The following is a 19,726-nucleotide window of genomic DNA, read 5'->3' as shown; positions in this document are numbered from 1 at the left end:
AGGAAGACATTGAGTGTAATTATTTGTGATTACATGTAGATCTGTACCTCATTACAATATTAATTTTTCTAGTGAAAGGAAGACATTGAGTGTAATTATTTGTTATTACATGTACATCTGTACCTCATTACAATATTAATTTTTCTAGTGAAAGGAAGACATTGAGTGTAATTATTTGTGATTACATGTAGATCTGTACCTCATTACAATATTAATTTTTCTAGTGAAAGGAAGACATTGATGAGTGTAATTATTTGTTATTACATGTACATCTGTACCTCATTACAATATTCATTTTTCTAGTGAAAGGAAGACGTTGAGTGTAATTATTTGTGATTACATGTAGATCTGTACCTCATTACAATATTCATTTTTCTAGTGAAAGGAAGATGTTGATGAGTGTAATTATTTGTTATTACATGTACATCTGTACCTCATTACAATATTGTTATGACTCTGTGTCTTAAATTAAATAAAATAAAGAAGTGAAACCATCAATTTAAGTAAAATAAACAATGTTATTTTTCTAAGTTACAAAGAGAAAATTGAGAGACACTTGCAGTATTGCAAATTAAATGCCAGATCTGAAATTTGATATCACAAGTCCAGACATGTAGGATGTTCTGAATGAATTCCAATAGTCTTGAATGCCCTGATGTACCACAATGATGCAGTTCATAAGTTCTGTTAATTTTTTCATAATACTTCCAAAATAGTATCATAATCCAGAGTCCGTGAACATTTAGTAATTCCAGTGAATAATTTAAATAAATAATTCCTCTTAAATTATATATGAACACTGTGTAATCTGATAACATCTGGATTCCAGAGACTGGTCTAAGATAGGAATGAATTTTTTGTTTATCAAGGCCCTATTTCTACACACTTTCACTTGACCTAGATCTGAGTTATTCTAATGGAAAATTCTAAAATTAAAAACTTTGTCAACTTGCTATTTACAGCTTACAATCATTGACAGAAGTTAGATTTGTAAATATATTATCTAAAAAGTACAACTTGCAATCATGGAAAAATGTTCAGTACACATTATAGATACACATGCTTTGTGTGTGTGTGTGTGTGTGTGTGTGTGTGTGTGATTAGTATTTTTAACGTAGCTTTAACAATTTTTCAGTCATCACTATGATGTCTGCAGTGTGGCAGTTTATAGTGATGTCTAGCATTGGGACATCATGCTGCAGACATGTAGCATGATGTCCCACCCAGTTACATTATCCTGACACCAGGCCGACCAGTCCAGACACTAACCTCTTAATGCTGAGCACCAAGCAAGGCAGCTGTTAGTACCATTTTGTTAAGTCTTTGGTATGACTCGGCCGGGGATCGAACCCACGACCTCCCGCATCCGGGGCGGACGCTCTAACCACTAGGCCACCAGAACGGTACACATGCTTTGTTATAATGCAGTTCGAGTTATAATACAGTACCACTATAGACCCCATGACGAAAACCATTCCAGTTTATATCAGTATTTATTGAATGAAAACAACATGAAGCTTAGTGTTATCTTTATTTCTTATCAATACATGCTTGTTTCAAAAGAATTTGATCTTTTCTGCTATGCCACGGTTTGATATATAACATTGTTCTCAGTATATATCTCAGTTTGGTACAAAACATTCTCACTCAGTTCATAATGAGAGCTGCGTTCTTGCTTATTTTTATTCCATTTCATTATGAGAGAGAGAGCAGTGTTCTTTCTTATTTTTTCCCCATTTGATGATTTTACTGCAAGATATGAGTCTGAGAATCATTTGATTTTGTTGACTTAAAGACCACATTAATGAGGAAAATAATTTTGTAACTCTTCTGAACATATTTGTTTATTGTTGGTAGAATCATCATTATGTTTATTATTTTCCAAATCAGTGATTTTAATATTATATTTAGTGTATTGGTGAAATAAAGAACATGTTTTAACTTTCTTATTCAGAGTTAATGACATGTAAGGAAAATACTCTTTATTTCATAATGTGCTTAATTAACACTATGAATATGACAGACATATTGCAATATATGTTTTTTCTGACAGTATTTGCCCCTATTTAGCACTATTGTGTTTACATTAACTTTAAATGTAGCTACATTTCTCTTGTACTGGTTAGTTTACAGTTATGAAACTTAATTTAAATGTGCATTTATCTTGAGAGATTAACACCCAATTTTAGCAGAAGTAGGTAACAGTGTCCTGTTTTTCATGTGTAAGTATGTGCAATTTCTTTTGCATTTAACATCATTTCTCTGACCATCAGGTTACAGTCATAATATTTTACAAGTGCGATGATTTTGAGGACTACTGATTATATGTAGCACTGTTACAGGCATGACAAGTTTCGGGTTAGATTTGGACTTCCAGAATCAGGGTCTGGTTGATGCATGAAAGTAATGAAAATATTGAGTTATTTCCCTTTGAAATACCTGTACTTGCTTATCAACTGGTTACTCTTAGCAAACTGTATAGATCCAGCTCCCTCAGTGCATTATGGGAAAGCAGATCTGGGTCTGTGCAGTTTGCAGTTGTACTTGATTTTTAGGTAAATACTCATGGTAGTACCCAGAACCAGTTTTCTGTAGCAAAAATAAAATAAAATTTGAATACTTTAATTTTGGTATTGTTTGTGAATCAAAACACTGTATAATTTATAATTGGGAAAAGATTCCTGATAGGCATTTTGGACTTTCTTATCCCTGTGTCTGACAGCAGGTTACTGTGACCAGTTTTCTACTTTAGTAACTACAGTAGAAGAGTATCTTTCAGGATCTTGTCCTTCTTATTCATTTCCTATGTGTGATTCATTGTCACACTAAAAAATGGTTGCTTACATGTACTTATATTTTTTTTCTTCTCTTAAGTTTATTCCTCAATGATTGATCAGTTGTATGTTAAAGTATGGAAATACAATCCACCACAGAAAGATCAGTCAACATTAATGATATTGTAAATATCCCTTGTGGCTGGAACAGTGTTACTTCTGTTTTACAGTTTTCAGTGGGTTTATCCCATTGCTGATCATTTTGTATGAACAGTACTTGGTCTGTCTCTACTCTGTGCTTTGTAATTTGGTTTTGTCTGGTTTTGCGTATTCTGCAATATAAAGTTGTTTCATGGGAAAATTGACCTAAATGTGCTTTATTTTAATGTACTAGGACCCCAGATGTTGTTCTTCTGAAACTGCTTCCTTAAGCATTAGACTGGAACCAATGTTTTTATTATGTAATGAATGAGAAATTAAAGCACCAGTCTGTCATGCAGCAAAAATGATGTCAGATTGTAAAAGCTTGTAGAGCATGATAAACACTATTTTAGTAGCACTTTATTATGTTGTCAGTAGAAAATGGTAACACATTTGATTGATATACGTCTTGTTTATTACCCTTAATAAAATTAACTGAAACAAGTGCTAATATTAATTAATCTTAAGTATACTTAAATTCAGATCTTTCTGTGCATAACACATTGGCAGATCAGATGTAGTCTGTCTGTACATAACACACTGGCAGATCAGATGTAGTCTGTACATAACACACTGACAGATCAGATGTAGTCTGTCTTTACATAACACGCTGGCAGATCAGATGTAGTCTGTCTTTACATAACACACTGACAGATCAGATGTAGTCTGTCTTTACATAACACACTGGCAGATCAAATGCAGTCTGTTGGTACATAACACACTGACAGATCAGATGTAGTCTGTTGGTACATATTAGACTGGCAGATCAGATGTAGTCTGTCTGTACATAACACACTGGCAGATCAGATGTAGTCTGTCTATACATAACACAATAGCAGATCAGATGTAGTCTGTCTTTACATAACACACTGGCAGATCAGATGTAGTCTGTCTTTACATAACACACTGGCAGATCAGATGTAGTCTTTCTGTACATAACACACTGGCAGATCAGATGTAGTCTGTCTTTACATAACACACTGGCAGATCAGATGCAGTCTGTCAGTACATAACACTGACAGATCAGATGTAGTCTGTCGGTACATATTAGACTGGCAGATCAGATGTAGTCTGTCTGTACATAACACACTGGTAGATCAGATGTAGTCTTTCTGTACATAACACACTGGCAGATCAGATGCAGTCTGTCAGTACATAACACACTGACAGATCAGATGTAGTCTGTCGGTACATATTAGACTGGCAGATAAGATGTAGTCTGTACATAATACACTGACAGATCAGATGTAGTCTGTCTGTACATAACACACTGGCAGATCAGATGTAGTCTGTCTTTACATAACACACTGGCAGATCAGATGCAGTCTGTCTTTACATAACACACTGACAGATCAGATGTAGTCTGTCAGTACATATTAGACTGGCAGATCAGATGTAGTCTGTACATAACACACTGGCAGATCAGATGTAGTCTGTCTGTACATAACACACTGGCAGATCAGATGTAGTCTGTACATAATACACTGGCAGATCAGATGTAGTCTGTCTGTACATAATACACTGGCAGATCAGATGTAGTCTGTCATTACATAACACACTGGCAGATCAGATGTAGTCTGTCTTTACATAACACACTGGCAGATCAGATGTAGTCTGTCTTTACATAACACACTGACAGATCAGATGTAGTCTGTCGGTACATATTAGACTGGCAGATCAGATGTAGTCTGTCTGTACATAATACACTGGCAGATCAGATGTAGTCTGTCTGTAGATAACACACTGACAGATCAGATGTAGTCTGTACATAATACACTGGCAGATCAGATGTAGTCTGTCTGTACATAACACACTGGCAGATCAGATGTAGTCTGTCTGTACATAACACACTGGCAGATCAGATGTAGTCTGTCTTTACATAACACACTGACAGATCAGATGTAGTCTGTCGGTACATATTTGACTGGCAGATCAGATGTAGTCTGTCTGTACATAATACACTGGCAGATCAGATATAGTCTGTAGATAACACTGACAGATCAGATGTAGTCTGTACATAATACACTGGCAGATCAGATCTAGTCTGTACATAACACACTGGCAGATCAGATGTAGTCTGTTAGTACATATTAGACTGGCAGATCAGATGTAGTCTGTCTGTACATAACACACTGGCAGATCAGATGTAGTCTGTCTTTACATAACACACTGGCAGATCAGATGTAGTCTGTCTTTACATAACACATTGGCAGATCAGATGTTGTCTGTCTTTACATAACACACTGGCAGATCAGATGCAGTCTGTCTTTACATAACACTCTGGCAGATCAGATGTAGTCTGTCTTTACATAACACACTGGCAGATCAGATGTAGTCTGTCTTTACATAACACATTGGCAGATCAGATGTTGTCTGTCTTTACCTAATGCAATCTGGCAGATCAGATGTAGTCTGTATGTACATAATGCAATGGCAGATCAGATGTAGTCTGACTTTACATATTGTACTTGATGCAGTCTATCATTGCATAATGCAATGGCAGATCAGATGTATTCTGTTCATATTGTACTGGCAGATCAGATGTAGTCTGTTCTCACATAACACACTGGCAGATCAGATGTAGTCTGTCTGTACGTACTGTACTGGCAGATTAGATGCAGTCTGTCTTTACATAATGTACTGGCAGAACAGATGTAGTCTGTCTACACAGTGCAGTGGCAGATCAGATGTAGTCTGTCTTGACATAACACACTGGCAGATCAGATGTAGTCTGTCTTTACATAATGTACTGGCAGATCAGATGTGTGTCTTTACACAATGCATTGGCAGATCAGATGTAGTCTGTCCTCACATAACACACTGGCAGATCAGATGTAGTCTGTCTTTATACAGTGCAATGGCAGATCAGATGTAGTCTGTCTTTACGTAATACACTGGCAGATCAGATGTAGTCTGTCTTGACACATTGTACTGGCAGATCAGATGTCTTTACACAATGCAATGGCAGATCAGATGTCTGTCTTTACACAATGCAATGGCAAATCAGATGTAGTCTGTCTTTACATAATGCACTGGCAGATCAGATGTAGTCTGTCTTTACACAATGCAGTGGCAGATCAGATTTAGTCTGTACACAGTGCAATTTCAGATCAGATGTAGGTTGTTCATTTGTTTGGTTTATAATGATGTGCTGGTGCATTATGCAACGACAAATCAGGATATTCACTAGGGGCATGTAACCTTTTTTGGGGGGACAAAACAGATAAAATGCGTAAGGTTGTAGGCTGTATGTGCAAGAACATTTTAATAATTAAATATGAAAATCTAAAAATTTTTTTTACATGATGCTAGTGACATTCTTGTTACATGTCTGCAATAATGTTGTTAAATAATACAGTCACATATTGTAGTAGATACATAAAACATTATCAGAAGGTAATACAGAAAAATGGAATATTGATTGCTGTTAATTGAATGCTTATATTCAAGCACACTGCCTGCATGGCCACAGGCTGCACAATATGAAGGACTGGATCACAAGCAGCCTGTGGGCTGCAGTTCAGATACACATGATGTACTCAGTAAGGTGTATAGTGTACAGGAATTAATTATATACAATGTTCCCTCACAGTAACACTGTTCAGTTGAGCTGTAAATGTGTTCTTGAGATCCTTCCATATGAAATAAGATCATTATTAGCTAGATTTCACACTTGAGTAAGTTTTATATTTTGACCTATTCATTTATTACACCCTTGATATGTATCACATACAATGATGAAAATTGGTATGTGGATGTTTCTCAAGGAGAGTAAATCAAACATACCAAATGTATTTACTGTTTGAATGACTTTTATATTTTCATGATGTCACTGTGAACGTTAAGCTGTATATATTGGCATTTTTGTGTGATATTATACTGATGTTTATACTTTAAAGATACATGTCTGGCTCAATGTCAAGTCAGGGTTACAGTTTTACAAAATTCACCTTTAGAGGCAGGGAAATGTAGGAATCCATCTGTTCAACCATCCAACACATACACTTGTGAACAAACTTGACCCCCAGTTTTTATGGATTGCCACAAAACTCGGTCAATATTATGGTCATCATCTGAAGATGAACTTGTTCGCAAATCACATTCTTTCCACAAGAGTTATTGTTCCTTTTGACAAATCACATTCCTTCCACAAGAGTTATTGTTCCTTTTGATAAATCACATTCCTTCCACAAGAGTAATTGTTCCTTTTGACAAATCACATTGCTTCCACAAGAGTAATTGTTCCTTTTGACAAATCACATTCCTTCCACAAGAGTAATTGTTGCTTTTGATAAATCACATTCCTTCCACAAGAGTAATTGTTCCTTTTGACAAATCACATTCCTTCCACAAGAGTAATTGTTGCTTTTGATAAATCACATTGCTTCCACAAGAGTTATTGTTCCTTTTGACAAATCACATTCCTTCCACAAGAGTAATTGTTCCTTTTGACAAATCACATTCCTTCCACAAGAGTAATTGTTGCTTTTGATAAATCACATTCCTTCCACAAGAGTAATTGTTTCTTTTGACAAATCACATTGCTTCCACAAGAGTTATTGTTCCTTTTGACAAATCACATTCCTTCCACAAGAGTTATTGTTGCTTTTGACAAATCACATTCCTTCCATAAGAGTTATTGTTGCTTTTGACAAATCACATTGCTTCCACAAGAGTTATTGTTGCTTTTGATAAATCACATTGCTTCCACAAGAGTTATTGTTCCTTTTGACAAATCACATTCCTTCCACAAGAATTATTGTTCCTTTTGACTGACATTAGGATGCAGTGTATGGCAAATCTTGTGAAGCAACTAGAATCCCGGTTTTCAGTGGATCACTATGGTGTATGTCAAATCTTGTGAAGTAACTAGAATCCCAGTTTTCAATGAATCACTATGAAACATGGTGTATGGCAAATCTTGTGCAGTAACTAGAATCCCAGTTTTCAATGGATTGCTATGAAACATGGTGTATGGCAAATCTTGTGAAGCAAATAGAATCCCAGTTTTCAATGGATCACTATGAAACATGGTGTATGGCAAATCTTGTGAAGTAACTAGAATCCCAGTTTTCAATGGATCGCTATGAAACATGGTGTGTGGCAAATCTTGTGAATCAACTAGAACCCCAGTTTTTAATGGATCACTATGAAACATGATGTATGGCAAATCTTGTGAAGTAATTAGAATCCCAGTTTTCAGTGGATCACTATGAAACATGGTGTATGGCAAATCTTGTGAAGTAACTAGAATCCCAGTTTTCAGTGGATCACTATGAAACATGGTAAATGTTATGGTCATTTAAAGATGTGCATATCAAGAAATCACTTTGCATGTTGAACTTAATTGAGATACATTATGATGAGGTAGCAAGAGTAAAAATCTCTGAGGGAATATCATTTATATAAAAAAAATTGTCCCTTTCTTTAATGGATTTTATATGGTAACTTTTCTTTCATTTTACTTACAGAATTTTGGAATCTTACTTTTATCTTTTATGTGTTAATACTACATATTTATATTTATTTAGAAGCATTTATTATCCTCAAGTTTTTTTGTGTAATTCTTTATTTTTTACATTTTTTTAGAACTTAGTTTATAATGAGCTACATATAACCTTTATTGTGCTGACCTGCCATTAAACCATATACTCCTGCACTGATGGAAATGAATATGTGGATACATCTCAATAGAAACTTGTCTTTATGAAAAGTAGGTCACTATGACCTATTTTTATACTTATTTTTAATTATATGTTACACCCTCATTATTTAGGACTCTATTTCGCCCACTCTTTTGAAATACTGGTATGTGGATGCATCTCGAGACCCCTGTCTTAGACTAACAATCAATTGTAATAGGTTCAACTACTGTCCTGGCCAGCCTGGGTCACCAGCCATGGCCTATCTCTTTACAAGACTTAATTCCCATTTCTGCTGATTCAATCCAGCATACCAGTCTGTATATTGTCATCAGTGCCAAATATATTCCTACTGGTTACAGGATTAATGTTTGCTAGTAAACTATGGTGCAGTATTTATGATTTTCATTTATGAATTCACAGTTAGGGAATACATTGTTTGTATGTTTGAGGTATGAAGAAGTAACTTATACTCAGTTTAAAATTTGTTGCATCTGTATGAAGTAAAAGCCCCTTGAAGAATAAACCTCTTATAAACTAAAATGGTACTTTAGACGAAACCTACAACCAAGAATCCAAGTACTATTCGGGTTTTGGGAGGGAGCATTTACCTGCATACTTGCAATATTGTTTTTATTTTTATTTTTTTATAAACATGCTTTCGTGAATGATTGAGAAATAATGCAAAAATGTATTTGCTTTGCACTTCAGAATGTTGACTCTTGAAAGGGAGTGGGGAAATGTATTTATTTAGACTTTATTATGTTATTGAGATAACACTACTCTTACTCTAGGTAATCACTGTTCAGATTTTAACAGATATGTGACAGGTCAATGTGACATATTACACTAGGCAATCACTGTTCAGATTTTAACAGATATGTGACAGTTAGGTAAGTGTGGCATGTTACTCTTACTCTAGGTAATCACTGTTCAGATTTTAACAGATTTGTGACAGGTCAATGTGACATATTACACTAGGCAATCACTGTTCAGATTTTAACAGATATGTGACAGTTAGGTAAGTGTGGCATGTTACTCTTACACTAGGTAATCACTGTTCAGATTTTAACAGATTTGTGACAGGTCAATGTGACATATTACACTAGGCAATCACTGTTCAGATTTTAACAGATATGTGACAGGTAAGTGCAGCATGTTACTCTTACACTAGGCAATCACTGTTCAGATTGTTACAGATATGTGACAGGTCAATGTGACATATTACACTAGGCAATCACTGTTCAGATTTTAACAGATATGTGACAGTTAGGTAAGTGTGGCATGTTACTCTTACACTAGGTAATCACTGTTCAGATTTTAACAGATTTGTGACAGGTCAATGTGACATATTACACTAGGCAATCACTGTTCAGATTTTAACAGATATGTGACAGTTAGGTAAGTGTGGCATGTTACTCTTACACTAGGCAATCACTGTTCAGATTGTTACAGATATGTGACAGGTCAATGTGACATATTACACTAGGCAATCACTGTTCAGATTTTAACAGATATGTGACAGTTAGGTAAGTGTGGCATGTTACTCTTACACTAGGCAATCACTGTTCAGATTTTAACAGATTTGTGACAGGTAGGTAAGTGTGGCATGTTACTCTTACACTAGGTAATCACTGTTCAGATTTTAACAGATTTGTGACAGTTAGGTAAGTGTGGCATGTTACTCTTACACTAGGCAATCACTGTTCAGATTGTTACAGATATGTGACAGGTCAATGTGACATGTTACACTAGGCAATCACTGTTCAGATTGTTACAGATATGTGAAAGGTCAGTGTGTGACATGTTACACAAGGCAATCACTGTTCAGATTGTTACAGATATGTGACAGGTCAGAGTGACATATTACTCTTGTGTCAGATAATCACTGTTCATATGTTACATATTTGTGACAGGTCAATGTAGGATGTTTAAATCATAAAATATATATTTTTTTCTCCATGGACAGAAAACCTTGACAAGTGGGAACGTTTGACTGTAGCAGATTCTCTTGAACCAGTCCAGTTTGAAGAAGGGCAAGAAATTGTCAGGCAGGGTGAGCCTGGGGATGACTTCTTCATCATTGTGGAGGTATAGAAATATTTCTTATTCTTATTACCATAACAACAAATGCTTCTATACTGCAAATATGATGTGGCTTCAAATATGAATGCGGCTGTGAAATATAGAAAAAACATAAAACCACTTTCTCTTAGGGTCTGCTTGACAGAATTTGATCAAATATGACAAGAAAATATCTGCTATAGACAAGGGTAGTTTTACCACTGAAATGAAGACAGAATACAGATGAATGCAAACCAAATGCAGAATGTGTGTGTGTGTGTGCATGTGTGTGTGTTTGAGAGAGAGAGAGAGAGAAAGATATCTGTAGCATCTAAAAAATATGCAAATGAAATGATGAATGCACTTGTAAGACAACTGAGGGTGCAAATGACAAATGCAGAATGATAAATAATGAACTCAAACAATGAAATCATGAGTGGATTAAACATTTTTATGTTCATAATAGCTTACCTGTCATTATTATTAGGCTTTACCTGTCCACATTTAAATACCTTGTCTGTGCTTGATGTACCAACTCATCTCCCTGTTCTAGAGATATCTGAATATGTGGATTGACCCAGTTTGATCTATGTCATCAGCACATGCTCTTTAGAGATTTCTAAGAACATCGATCCAGTCTGATCTACGTCATCAATCCATGCTCTATAGAGATTTATAAGAACATTGACCCAGTCAGATCTACGTCATCAGTCCATGCTATATAGAGATTTCTAATAACATCGATATAGTCTGATCTACATCATCAGTCCATGCTCTATAGAGATCTCTAAGAACATCGATCCAGTCTGATCTACGTTATCAGTCCATGCTCTGTTGAGATTTCTAGGAACATTGATCCAGTCTGATCTACGTCACCAGTCCATGCTCTTTAGTGCATGCTCATTCTTTTCCAAACAACCACTGAGTCAACACATTAAAACGTAATGAAGAGAAAATATGTGCAAATGCAGTGGTTTTGTGCTGATAACCCAGACTTGTCATTGATAGTTCTTTATAGCGAACGTTAACCCTATGATCTGTATTTATCAAATTTCTAAAATTGACAAAATTAACATTGATAACTTTCATATGTGCAGTGTTCATAGCCACCCACCCATTCTTCTCCTGGCATAAAGGAGTGTGAGACATTGTGGTAGTAATAAGTACTTACTAATTTGGGTTCTTGAAAATTATCCCTTTACAACAGTTTTACATTAAGGGATTTGGATAATACAGTTAATACTGTAATGTGTCCATGACACTGAATCTCAGCAGTTGTTTATCAATACTGTAAAGCGTCCATGACACTGAATCTCATAACAGTTGTTTATCAATACTGTAAAGCATCCATGACACTGAATCTCATAACAGTTGTTTATCAATACTGTAATGTGCCCATGACACTGAATCTCATAACAGTTGTTTATCAGTACTGTAACGCGTCCATGACACTGAATCTCATAACAGTTGTTTATCAATACTGTAACGCGTCCGTGACACTGAATCTCATAACAGTTGTTTATCAGTACTGTAACGCGTCCGTGACACTGAATCTCATAACAGTTGTTTGTCAATACTGTAATGTGCCCATGACACTGAATCTCATAACAGTTGTTTATCAATACTGTAAATCAATACTGTAATGTACCCATGACACTGAATCTCATAACAGTTGTTGATCAATACTGCAACGTGTCCATGACATTGAATCTCATAAACAGTTGTTTATCAATACTGTAACGCATCCATGACACTGAATCTCATAAACAGTTGTTTATCAGTACTGTAATGCGTCCATGACACTGAATCTCATAAACAGTTGTTTATCAATACTGTAACGCGTCCATGACACTGAATCTCATAAACAGTTGTTTATCAGTACTGTAACGCGTCCATGACACTGAATCTCATAAACAGTTGTTTATCAGTACTGTAACGCGTCCATGACACTGAATCTCATAAACAGTTGTTTATCAGTACTGTAATGCCTCCATGACACTGAATCTCATAAACAGTTGTTTATCAATACTGTAACGCGTCCATGACACTGAATCTCATAAACAGTTGTTTATCAATACTGTAACGCGTCCATGACACTGAATCTCATAAACAGTTGTTTATCAGTACTGTAACGCGTCCATGACACTGAATCTCATAAACAGTTGTTTATCAGTACTGTAATGCCTCCATGACACTGAATCTCATAAACAGTTGTTTATCAGTACTGTAACGCGTCCGTGACACTGAATCTCATAACAGTTGTTTATCAATACTGTAACGCGTCCGTGACACTGAATCTCATAACAGTTGTTTATCAGTACTGTAATGCGTCCGTGACACTGAATCTCATAACAGTTGTTTGTCAATACTGTAATGTGCCCATGACACTGAATCTCATAACAGTTGTTTATCAATACTGTAAATCAATACTGTAATGTGCCCGTGACACTGAATCTCATAACAGTTGTTTATCAATACTGCAACGTGTCCATGAAATTGAATCTCATAAACAGTTGTTTATCAATACTGTAACGCATCCATGACACTGAATCTCATAAACAGTTGTTTATCAGTACTGTAATGCGTCCATGACACTGAATCTCATAAACAGTTGTTTATCAATACTGTAACGCGTCCATGACACTGAATCTCATAAACAGTTGTTTATCAGTACTGTAACGCGTCCATGACACTGAATCTCATAAACAGTTGTTTATCAGTACTGTAACGCGTCCATGACACTGAATCTCATAAACAGTTGTTTATCAGTACTGTAATGCCTCCATGACACTGAATCTCATAAACAGTTGTTTATCAATACTGTAACGCGTCCATGACACTGAATCTCATAAACAGTTGTTTATCAATACTGTAACGCGTCCATGACACTGAATCTCATAACAGTTGTTTATCAGTACTGTAATGCCTCCATGACACTGAATCTTATAAACAGTTGTTTATCAGTACTGTAACGCGTCCATGACACTGAATCTCATAAACAGTTGTTTATCAGTACTGTAACGCGTCCATGACACTGAATCTCATAAACAGTTGTTTATCAGTACTGTAATGCCTCCATGACACTGAATCTCATAAACAGTTGTTTATCAATACTGTAACGCGTCCATGACACTGAGTCTCATAACAGTTGTTTATCAATGCTGTAATGTGTCCATGACACTGAATCTCATAACAGTTGTTTATCAATACTGTAACGTGTCCATGACACTGAATCTCATAACAGTTGTTTATCAATACTGTAATGTGTCCATGACACTGAATCTCATAACAGTTGTTTATCAATACTGTAACGTGTCAATGACACTGAATCTCATAACATTTTCTTATCAATAGATTCTAGACCCCTTTAAGGTGTATTAGTGGTGGGAAACATTACTGCAACACAAAAATGATGTTCTGGTGTTTATAAATAGAATAAACATACAATACAAAAACAAACATTAAGCAGGTGGTACTACAAGACCCTTGTTATTATGTCACCATTACTGAGTCTTATTGTTTCTTGTTTCCAAATGATAATTTTTCAATATGTCAAACAGTTAGTAGTAAGCATGGGAATAAGAAATGCCTATTGGATATTCACTTAACTTGTTTATCATGTACAGAATGTACATGAATGGATGTCCCATGTGTTGCCTATGGTTAGATGATACTTGGGACCTTGCTGAAAGCCATCAAACAAGTCTGAAGAAGAATGCATGTTCTTCCCTTTCTGGATCAATTAAATCTCACTTAGAAAGAAATACTGGTGCTGCCTGTGAGGTAGTAACAGAGATTTCTAAAGGGATCATCTCCCCTTATAAAACAAGGGAAAGATAGCATCTTTCAGGAGAAAAATAGTGTTACTACACTGAGATAGTAACAGATATTGCTCAGTGTTTGAGTGTGCTGCCCCCCCCCCCCCCAAATAAAAGGAGGAGCAGCAGCACCATCTTGAAGCATGATAGTGTATCTTCTGAAAGGGCAGCTTCTATTACTAAAGGCAGTCAACTTGCTGGGTCTGATTGCACTCCCCCCAACTACAGGAGGGCTGGGTAGCACTGACCAAAAACGAAGTTAATAACTCTGGGGTGCGTTACACTGAACCCAAATATGGAGAACCTTCACTCCTCCCAGCAAAATGCAAGATCTTTACAGTATCTGAAGTAAATCATACAAACCCAAGAGGTTTAGCTGTTGTACAAACTCTTTTAGTTCTGAGGAAGTTTTCTCAAATCTAGATTGTCATTGACCAGCCACTACAGACAGACCAGATACAAGACATGCCAGATCTAGGTCTAGTGCAAGGTTTGAATACCCCACTTTTGATGCTTTACATAGTTGTCACACCACAGGGAAACAGCATGCATTTAGACATGCTTCCAGGCAAGGAATCGGATCAATGTCCCTTCCTTTTCCATGTTCCCTTTCAATCCTTTTGGTATATGAAACTTCCCTCTTCAACGGAGAGAACAGCCTCTACCATGTGGCTGCCTGTGTATATGAGTGACGAGGTCAGACCACCATCACAAGTTCTAAGGAAAATGTTGTCAAGGGAGGTGAGGGTTAATCCTCCTCCTGCTAAGAGACCAAAGAGAGTTGAGAAGAGTTTCTTACTCTCCTGACATGACACCCATTGAGGACAATTCTGTTGCTTCCTGAGATGCAGAATAGACATGGCCCTACTTCCTTGCCTTCCCAGCAGAGGGATCATTCAGGTTACATTTCTCCAGTTTCGGAATAGGAGACCCTTAACATCAACCTTGAGCTATTAAGCCCAATCACCTGCCTGGCTATTGACCAACCCATGACCACTTGGATGCTAAAGTTTCACAAGTGTTCATTTCAGTGGATTCTTTTGCTCACCTCTCAGTAGTTAAATCCTTGGAGGCTTTAGAGTCATTAATGTCTATAGCTTCACATGCTTTCAGCATCTTCCTTCAACTTTACAGAAGGAAGAATCAGTGTCACCTGTTTTCAGCATCTTCCTTCAACTTTACAGAAGGAAGAATCAGTGTCACCTGTTTTCAGCATCTTCCTTCAACTTTACAGAAGGAAGAATCAGTGTCACCTGTTTTCAGCATCTTCCTTCAATTTGACAGAAGGAAGAATCAGTATCACCTGTTTTCTTGCAGTGTCTGTTAGAGTCCATGGAAAATACTTTGCAACATGCAGTGTCTGTTAGAGTCTATGGAAAATACTTTGCAACATGCAGTGTCTGTTAGAGTCCATGGAAAATACTTTGCAACACGCAGTGTCTGTTAGAGTCCATGGAAAATACTTTGCAACACACAGTGTCTGTTAGAGTCTATGGAAAATACTTTGCAACACGCAGTGTCTGTTAGAGTCTGTGGAAGATACTTTGCAACACGCAGTGTCTGTTAGAGTCTATGGAAAATACTTTGCAACATGCAGTGTTTGTTAGAGTCCATGGAAAATACTTTGCAACATGCAGTGTCTGTTAGAGTCTATGGAAAATACTTTGCAACATGCAGTGTCTGTTAGAGTCTGTGGAAAATACTTTGCAACATGCAGTGTTTGTTAGAGTCTGTGGAAAATACTTTGCAACATGCAGTGTCTGTTAGAGTCTATGGAAAATACTTTGCAACACACAGTGTCTGTTAGAGTCTATGGAAAATACTTTGCAACACACAGTGTCTGTTAGAATCTATGGAAAATGCTTTGCAACATGCAGTGTCAGTTAGAGTCTATGGAAAATACTTTGCAACACGCAGTGTCTGTTAGAGTCTATGGAAAATACTTTGGAACATGCAGTGTTTGTTAGAGTCTATGGAAAATACTTTGCAACACGCAGTGTCTGTTAGAGTCTGTGGAAAATACTTTACAACACACAGTGTTAGAGTCTGTGGAAAATACTTTACAACACACAGTGTCAGAGTCTATGGAAAATACTTTGCAACACGCAATGTCAGTTAGAGTCTGTGGAAAATACTTTGCAACACACAGTGTCTGTTAGAGTCTATGGAAAATACTTTGCAACACGCAGTGTCAGACGAGATCTTCATCTAGCATTGCTTACGGCAGTGGCATTGTCATATGAGATCTTCATCTAGCAGTGTCTACGGCAGTGGCATTGTCAGATGAGATCTTCATCTAGCAAAGTCTACAGCAGTGGTATTATCAGATGAGATCTTCATCTGTGTTGAGAAATTGCATCAGACTCTTTAAAGTTGTTGCTTCAATATTGCAAAATGTTTCTGAGGTCTACACTCCTTGATTCATAGACTTTATTTGGCGATCTCATTTAAACTGTTACCTCTCAGACCTTTATGGCGCAACAACATAGGTCAAAACTGTTTATAGTGTCTGCACATGTGGTCAGCCTCACTAAAACAAAATACGAAATCACAACAACAAAGTCATTCCATAAAAATGACAAAATAGGTGGAGAGGTAAAGGCAGGGGAAGGCAGTCCATTTTGATTTTCCCTTCTCCAAGGAGATGAAAGTGGGAAAGAGAGGTCATCCCTAGGGACACCTCACCTCTCCTGTAGTGCATATCTCTTCCTTTATTACAGATAGTACTTGATTAGCCCTCTTTTTGGAGGCCTGGTTGATCAGCGGGTCCTTTGTATTATGAAGGAGGATTTATGTCTAAGCTTCATAGAAATCTCTTCAAGGACACTCACATTATTCCATCAATCAAATGTCTTCAAGGACACTCACATTATTCCATCAATCAAATGTTTTTTAAATTAAAGAAAGAAGTGCACACCTTTCCTTGGAAGGGAGCGGTGGAGAGGGTTCAGAATATCCACTCACAGCTTTCTACTCCCAGATATTTCTGGTCCCCAAAAAAGGAAAATAAGGCTTATTATCAATGATACAATTAAGATTATTTGCTGCATGCCCCAGTACCTTATGCCTGTCTGTACACCGATGCATTAGATTTGGGTTAGGGGGGCTCATTTCAAGCCAGAAGGAGTATTTCTTCATGGCCATTGGTCACAGGAAAACACATAAACAATTTAGAAATGAAAGCTGTGTTCTTTGTTCCAAACATTTGCAAAGACCATGTCAGAAGGTGTTGCATCTTGATCTCCTCAGACAACACATCGGTGGTTGCGTACCTCAGACAACAAGTAGGTACTTTTCTCAGTGTGGAAGTCTGTAACCTTCTTTGTTGGACACAGTTAGAAGGGATACACTCATTGTTCATTGCAGTCCAGGGAAGAAAAACATTCTGGCAGACATCAGTCTGTCCCAGGCAAGCAAGTTAGTTCTTACAGAATGGTCTCTTCATCATGCAGTGACAGTCTGTCCCAAGCAGGCAAGTTATTCCTAACAGAATGGTCTCTTCATCATGCAGTGGGGAGGTCAAGGTCTGGTTATATATGTCATGGTAAGATTTAAACTTACCTATGGCTCGATTGCGTATGGATTTGCAAATCTTACTGGCAGATGCTTGATCTGTTACATATTCTTGGACTTGGACTTTGGGCACACAAAGAACCTCCCGTTCAGAAAACCACAATTTTCAGAGGTCTCACTTATCCTGATGTCTATGTATCAGACCATGTTGTGTGTGAGTTATTGAGGGATAGGTGTACATGTAAATATTTCTGGAGGACTACATTGGTTTTCCTTCAGAAAGATGTGAATTCACTAAGTCTTCAGCAAGTTTAGTGACGCATACTAAATACATGGCTGTTAGATACAGTGGAATAAAACTTGTAGTGAGCAATTCAAACAAAGTGTGATTCAGTTTTAATTTCTATTCAGGAAAGACTTACCTTTTGAAAGAAAAAAGAAGGGCTTTTTCAATATACCATGTGTTGTAAATGTTACAGCACTTGCCTTCTATTCACATAATAGACAAGTCCAGTATTTGTTATAAGAAATTGGTTTTTATTGTGCACAAGGTTGGTAAATGGAGATAAATACATTTCTCCTGCCTTCTTATCATATGGAACAAAGTCTCATTTTCCTTGAAGCAAAAGAATCATCAGGCACTTTTCTTATTCCAATCCCATGACCAGCACCCTCCAGAAGCTCCAATGCAATGACCGCCACTAATATGCTGTTCATGTTGTGTTGTTTATACAGACAAGTAGCAAACTAACCAATCAGAAAGTTACTTACCACTTGTCATAAAATAGAACAACCCAGCATGAACAGTAATCAGGGTAGCTTCATTACTCAGAGTGATCACAACAGGTAATCCTGGTTCAAGGTTGCCTAAATATGTGTAAAATGAGAATAACAATAATTGCAACTTTATTTCACTCATCAATGAACATTAATTACATAAAATAATAAAATACCCATGTCTGCCTAATTAAAACATGAATATATAAAATTATAAAATATATGCTACATAAGAGTTAACATATTCCAAGCTTGGAAACAAGGTTGGAAATGATAAACAACAGTTTCTTTTATTAAAATCTAGAAAACTTCAAGATACCAGTATATCTACACATGTAATTAAAGGTTACATCTCCTCCACCCCAATTTGCAAACCTACTGTACATTAAGATAATATTTCGTGTAGGTATGGAATCTAGGTTAGGATAATGTTTGATGTCAGTATGGAATCCCAACCATTCCAAAACTGACTGACTGCTCCGGTGGCCTAGTAGTTAGAGCACCCACCCCAGATGCGTGAGGTCATGGTTTTGATCCCTGGCCGAGTCATACCAAAGACTTACAAAAATGGTACTAACAGCTGCCTCGCTTGGCGCTCAGCATTAAGAGGCTAGTATTAGGACTGGTCGGCCTGGTGTCAGGATAATGTAACTGGGTGGGACATCATGCTATATGTCTGCGGCATGATGCCCCAGTGCTGGACATATCTGTAAACTGCCACAATGCAGACATCGTAGCAATATGACTGAATAATTGTTAAAGCTATGTTAAAAATCCAAATCACACACACACACACACACAGAGAGTCTCCATTGCAAATTGCTTTTCACTAGACTGTCTCCATTGCAACTTTGCTTTTCATTAAACAGTCTCCACTGCACACTTTGATTTTCATTGACCAGTCTCCATTACACTTTTCATTGAACTGTCTCAATTG

General features: G+C 36.8%; 1 protein-coding gene across 2 annotated transcripts in view; it reads left to right on the top strand.

Moving 5' to 3' along the window:
• The window catches only part of LOC149802465 (cAMP-dependent protein kinase regulatory subunit-like), a 255,972-nt gene that overhangs the window by 196,851 nt on the left and 39,395 nt on the right, over positions 1 to 19,726 (top strand). For both annotated transcript variants that reach the window (XR_016420033.1, XM_089951712.1), the window contains exon 9: positions 10,587 to 10,708. Coding sequence is in view for 1 of the 2 variants with exons in the window: in XM_089951712.1 (XP_089807838.1) it covers positions 10,587 to 10,708 (122 nt within the window). In the remaining variant the exon portion in view is untranslated. The remainder of the gene's footprint in view (positions 1 to 10,586; positions 10,709 to 19,726) is intronic.

Source organism: Sinohyriopsis cumingii, chromosome 3, assembly GCF_028554795.1.
Source record: "Sinohyriopsis cumingii isolate HCF-2022 chromosome 3, ASM2855479v2, whole genome shotgun sequence".
Classification (NCBI taxonomy): Eukaryota; Metazoa; Mollusca; class Bivalvia; order Unionida; family Unionidae; genus Sinohyriopsis; species Sinohyriopsis cumingii.
The sequence above is the reverse complement of the archived record's forward strand: the minus strand, read 5'-3'. Positions and strand labels throughout refer to the sequence as shown.